Source organism: Austrofundulus limnaeus, unplaced genomic scaffold (assembly GCF_001266775.1).
Source record: "Austrofundulus limnaeus strain Quisiro unplaced genomic scaffold, Austrofundulus_limnaeus-1.0 Scaffold502, whole genome shotgun sequence".
Classification (NCBI taxonomy): domain Eukaryota; kingdom Metazoa; phylum Chordata; class Actinopteri; order Cyprinodontiformes; family Rivulidae; genus Austrofundulus; species Austrofundulus limnaeus.
Genome location: NW_013952904.1, coordinates 54,507 through 58,981, shown reverse-complemented (window position 1 = coordinate 58,981; position 4,475 = coordinate 54,507). Strand labels below are relative to the sequence as shown.

General features: G+C 37.0%; 1 protein-coding gene across 1 annotated transcript in view; it reads left to right on the top strand.

Annotated features, from left to right (window-relative positions):
- The window catches only part of LOC106530236 (collagen alpha-1(XIV) chain), a gene marked incomplete at both ends in the record, with an annotated part of 74,429 nt that overhangs the window by 20,804 nt on the left and 49,150 nt on the right, over positions 1-4,475 (top strand). The window contains 3 exon segments of the mRNA XM_014025819.1: positions 1,296-1,428; positions 2,538-2,582; positions 3,094-3,239. Coding sequence (XP_013881273.1) covers positions 1,296-1,428; positions 2,538-2,582; positions 3,094-3,239 — 324 coding nt within the window.

The following is a 4,475-nucleotide window of genomic DNA, read 5'->3' as shown; positions in this document are numbered from 1 at the left end:
TATATATATATTGCATACAAATGGAAGGTTCTACTAGGATTAAATTCTCTTTGCTTTGCTTTGATTCGAAGGACAAGATTTCCCCTTCAGCTCCTTCAGAAAGTAGATGGAAGAAAAGATGTGTTGAAAAGCAGCAGCACATTTTTTCTAATAGAAGGCTTGTTACGAGAGTTCAAATGAACAGAAAATATGATCAAAGTGTTACAAAGCCTGTGATACAACCACTTTCAATTTAATTTATTAAAATCTCTCCAGTAAAATGACCACAGAATAAAAAGAAAACGGGTTTTCTTCTCTGAGAGGCAATAAAGAAGGTGTTTTTTTATAAGCAGACAGAATTTTTACTTCTTTTCACAGTCAGTACGACCTGTCTCATCTTTTTTTTACTCTCTAAAAAACACCTGAAGCTTTGTAGTGTTGCAGGTCTGAAATATTGAGTTTGAWCTTTTTTCTACAATGTCAGAACTGTTAGTCCTCACTTCATCTCAGTTATAATATTTAAAAAATGCACYGTTTCTTTTTTCTGCAGAACACCAACAGTTATTAGAAACCATCTTATTTGTGTAGTTATTTCTCTATATTTTGGTTCCTTATCATTTCCATTACAAAGAAAGCAATAAAAATAAAACAATACATTTACTTAAAGTTAAAGTTTTAACAGATATTCAGGTAGTAACATGCAGAACTGACTGGTGGGTCTTGTTCTTTTTGTCATGATTAAAAAAACAGCTAAAGTTTTATCTATATAAACATAATTCAGATAATTCACTGTAGGGAAAAAAAATAAGCCCTGAAAAGTTGAGCGTCTTTTATCCAACTTGTTCTGCACTTTGGGAGTTTGTCTCAAAGATGATCATGTTTGTCTCCATCAGTTGACCCACTTTCGACCCGTTATTCTCTGATTATAATTAGTAGTTTGAACTCRGTTTGGTCCTGCCTGTTTATCAAACTTGCTTTCATCTCTCAAACCTTTTTAAATCCCAAAGGTCTTCAAGAGGAGGTCTTTTGATTTTGTACCCAGTGGATTTAAACCTACACTGAGGCGTCTTTCTTTCTTTCTTTTTTCTTTTTTTAGCACAGTTCCTAAAAAAAACACTTTAATATTCGCATTTTCTTTTCGGTAATAATTGCTATATGTTCATGTGTTTTATTTAATTCAGCTTTATTGGTTTTGCTGTTTTGAAATTTGACTAGTGTGCAAKCCTTTTCAAAATAAACTGCTAATTTTGCACCTATTTTCAACACAAATGCTTCATAAACATTGAGATTTGTTCAGATCTAATCGTCTGTTTCAGGCTCTGGTGGACGGTAATGTGAACACCTACCTGATAAAAGGACTCAGCCCCGACTCAGAGTACGAAGTCCTCCTGGCTGCCATCTATGGGAACGAGGTTGAGAGCGATGAGGTGGTCCTCATAGAAACCACAGGTAACTCCAACCTTGCTTATCTCAAACCTTCCTTCTTCTCTGTCTGTGTAGATAATTTTAAAATAGTTAGTTCCTTTTTAAGCCTCAACTTCTGATGAGAAATCATTTATGTATCAACTATTATTTTTCATTTGGTCAAAAACCGACAAGTAGGGGTCTCTGCAGAACGTGTTGTCCTGTGGGCGGAGACGGCCCATATCGTCATTGGCCGAGGTCTTAATGTGGGCGGAGATGTCCCTGCTCGTGATTGGCGGAGGTCTTGATGTGGGCGGAGACTGCCCAACTGGTATGGAAAGCCTGCGGTGCCAAATACACATGACATTACGCRTCAATTTGATGTGTCAACAATGCGTAATGAAGCGTCAAATGAAGTGTCAAAGACGCATCAAAATTTAACGTTTTTGACACGTTAACTGCATGTAAAACTCATGTGAAGTACGCGCCAACAATGCGTACTTTACACGTTGCTTGCGCCTTATTTGAGGAGCAAATTCATATGTTTATGTCCCTTTGGGTAACTTCACTTCCTGACGGTTTAGGTCGCGTCTCTTCTCATTGGCTGTCAAGTGCAGGGCTAAACCACTTCAGCAAAAGAGAGGTAAAGAAGCTACATTTCTGCTTATATTTTAATTTTAAAAAGCCAGATGCTTCTTTTACTTTTTAATGAAGTTATTAATAAACCTAAGAACTGTTTAATACACCTGGTTCTGTTTCCTATTTCTGACCTTAATTGCCAACGACTTATATGTAAAGTAATAATAATGTTATAAAGATAATTGTTTTCATTGTCAAAGACAATGAAAACAATTCGCTGGCTTTCGATACTCCCCGCTGCCTCCAGCCTCCTCAAACCCCATCATCAATCCAACCAATCACGTCTCTTGGGCCATCTCCGCCCACATCAAGACCTCCGCCAATCACGAGTAGGGCCGTCTCTGCCCGCATCAAGACCTCCGCCAATCACGAGTAGGGCCGTCTCCGCCCACAGGACAAAATCTACTTCAGAGACCCCTTACTCAAAACCGAACAGAGGATTGAAACAAACTGTATAAACCATGTAAATGAGTAAATATCAAGCAGATCAATTAAATATTTTTTGTCATTTTCAGCTAAAAGAACAACTACTGTTGCTACAACAACCACAGTAGTAGCAGGTACGTTTTCCAGCTGTTGTGATGAGAAATCTTTCTGTCTCTCTGCTTTCATCTCTTCTCTGCTTTTCATCTTGAAGGTTTGCCATTTAACATTTTATCTGCTGGTAAAAGGATTTTCCACATCTACCAGTTATTCGTTTTACTAGAAATGCTTACGTTTGGAAATGTGCTACATTTGATGAATCAGTTCTATTAATATTACAGATAAAAAAATGAGCAGAACGTTGGCGAAGATTTCATGTTTCTGATAAATTTCTAAATTTATTCTCATGACAGGAGGCAGGAAGCTTATCGTCCATCATGAGGGTTTCTGACACTTTCTGCAGGGAAATAGATTTGATATTAACAAGACAGTGATATGAATGTGCAGTAAATTAAATGCCAAAACATTTTATTATCTTTTATTTATGTCATATWCTTTGATGGGTTTCTACTTTTATCAGTTATTTGACTCTTGTCTGCCCTGTGATTTCATCTTTTAATATTTTTCCCCCCGTCTGTGATCTTGAAGCTCCTCGGTACGGGGTGAAGAATATAAGGATTGATGAAGAAACCACATTTAGTATGCGGGTGTCGTGGCAGCCTGTGGACTCCAGAAACGTCCGTCATTATCGACTGACCTACATCAGCGCAAAGGGAGACAGAGCCGAAGAGACAGTAAGGAGGAAAAAAAAAGCTAATGTTGCTTTTGATATTCTGAGAAGCGGCTTTTAAAGGATAGTTTAAAGAAGTAATTGATGCAGAAGATGTCCATTTTATTTTCTTTTTTTTCTAAAGAAGAAAAGTGAAATTTAATAGGAAAGAGTGAAAGAGAGTTTAGAAGATAAGTTAAATATATATCGAGGAAACACAAGACAACACACCTGACATCTTGGCTGCACACCTACAGAAACAGAGATAACAAAAACACAGCAACGAAAATGCATTTCTGTATAATTATAATGATTATAACCTTGAAACATCTTACTTGAAGATGTCCATTTCTACTGAATGGGTTTGAAATAATAATGGGTTATTGTAGGAAGAGTTTGAGGAAATCTAAATGAGACCTATGGTCCTGCTAACAGGATACATACCTTTTAGTGGTATTTGGACTGCGGCTGGATTCACCCATAGTTAGAATAGTCACAGAGTAAATAGCTTGGCTTTCCACGAGTCATTTAGTGTCGAGTTGCTCCTATTTTACATCCAAATAAGAGCAGAAAGGATGTTTCAACTGGGGGGACTAAGCTATTAGCAAATTATTTCAAGTTATTTTYGTGTAATTTGGGCTTAAACTTAGAGCTTAAGTAGTTTTGTAATAGTTTGCACTAAAATACCGTTGTAGATTTTTTTTTATCAAGCATAATCAAAACACTGCAAACTAAATTAGTTAAACTCGAGGCTTGCTGGCCACATTTAGACTCTCATCTTGCCCCCCCACCCAATAAATAAATAAATAAACAAATAAATAGATAAATAAATAAAATGAAAATAAATCACTTAGTACCTTTCAGTGTTTTTTAAGCGAACATGTTAAAACACTGTTTCTATGCAGGAAATACAATGTAGAGCTTGGTTATTGTGTTTTAGCAATGTGACGAGGAACACAATGTTTTGTGTTTAGTCGAAGTTAAACATGAAATGTCAAAGTTAAAGGGGCAATATTATGTAAAATCAACTTTTTTGAGTTTTACATCATGTTATAATGTTATACTCTCATAAAAAACACGCCCAAAGCCTTGCTTTGACTCATTCACGCATGTTTGAGAAATCCTGCAGCGTTTTTAGGAAGCCATGCTGAGGAGCAAAACAACAGGTGGAGACCAGAAACACCTCTGGGACGTGTCTTTAAGCCGAACTTCCTCATGGCAGAGCACCCCCCACCCCACCCCTCCCCACGCACCCCGTCCA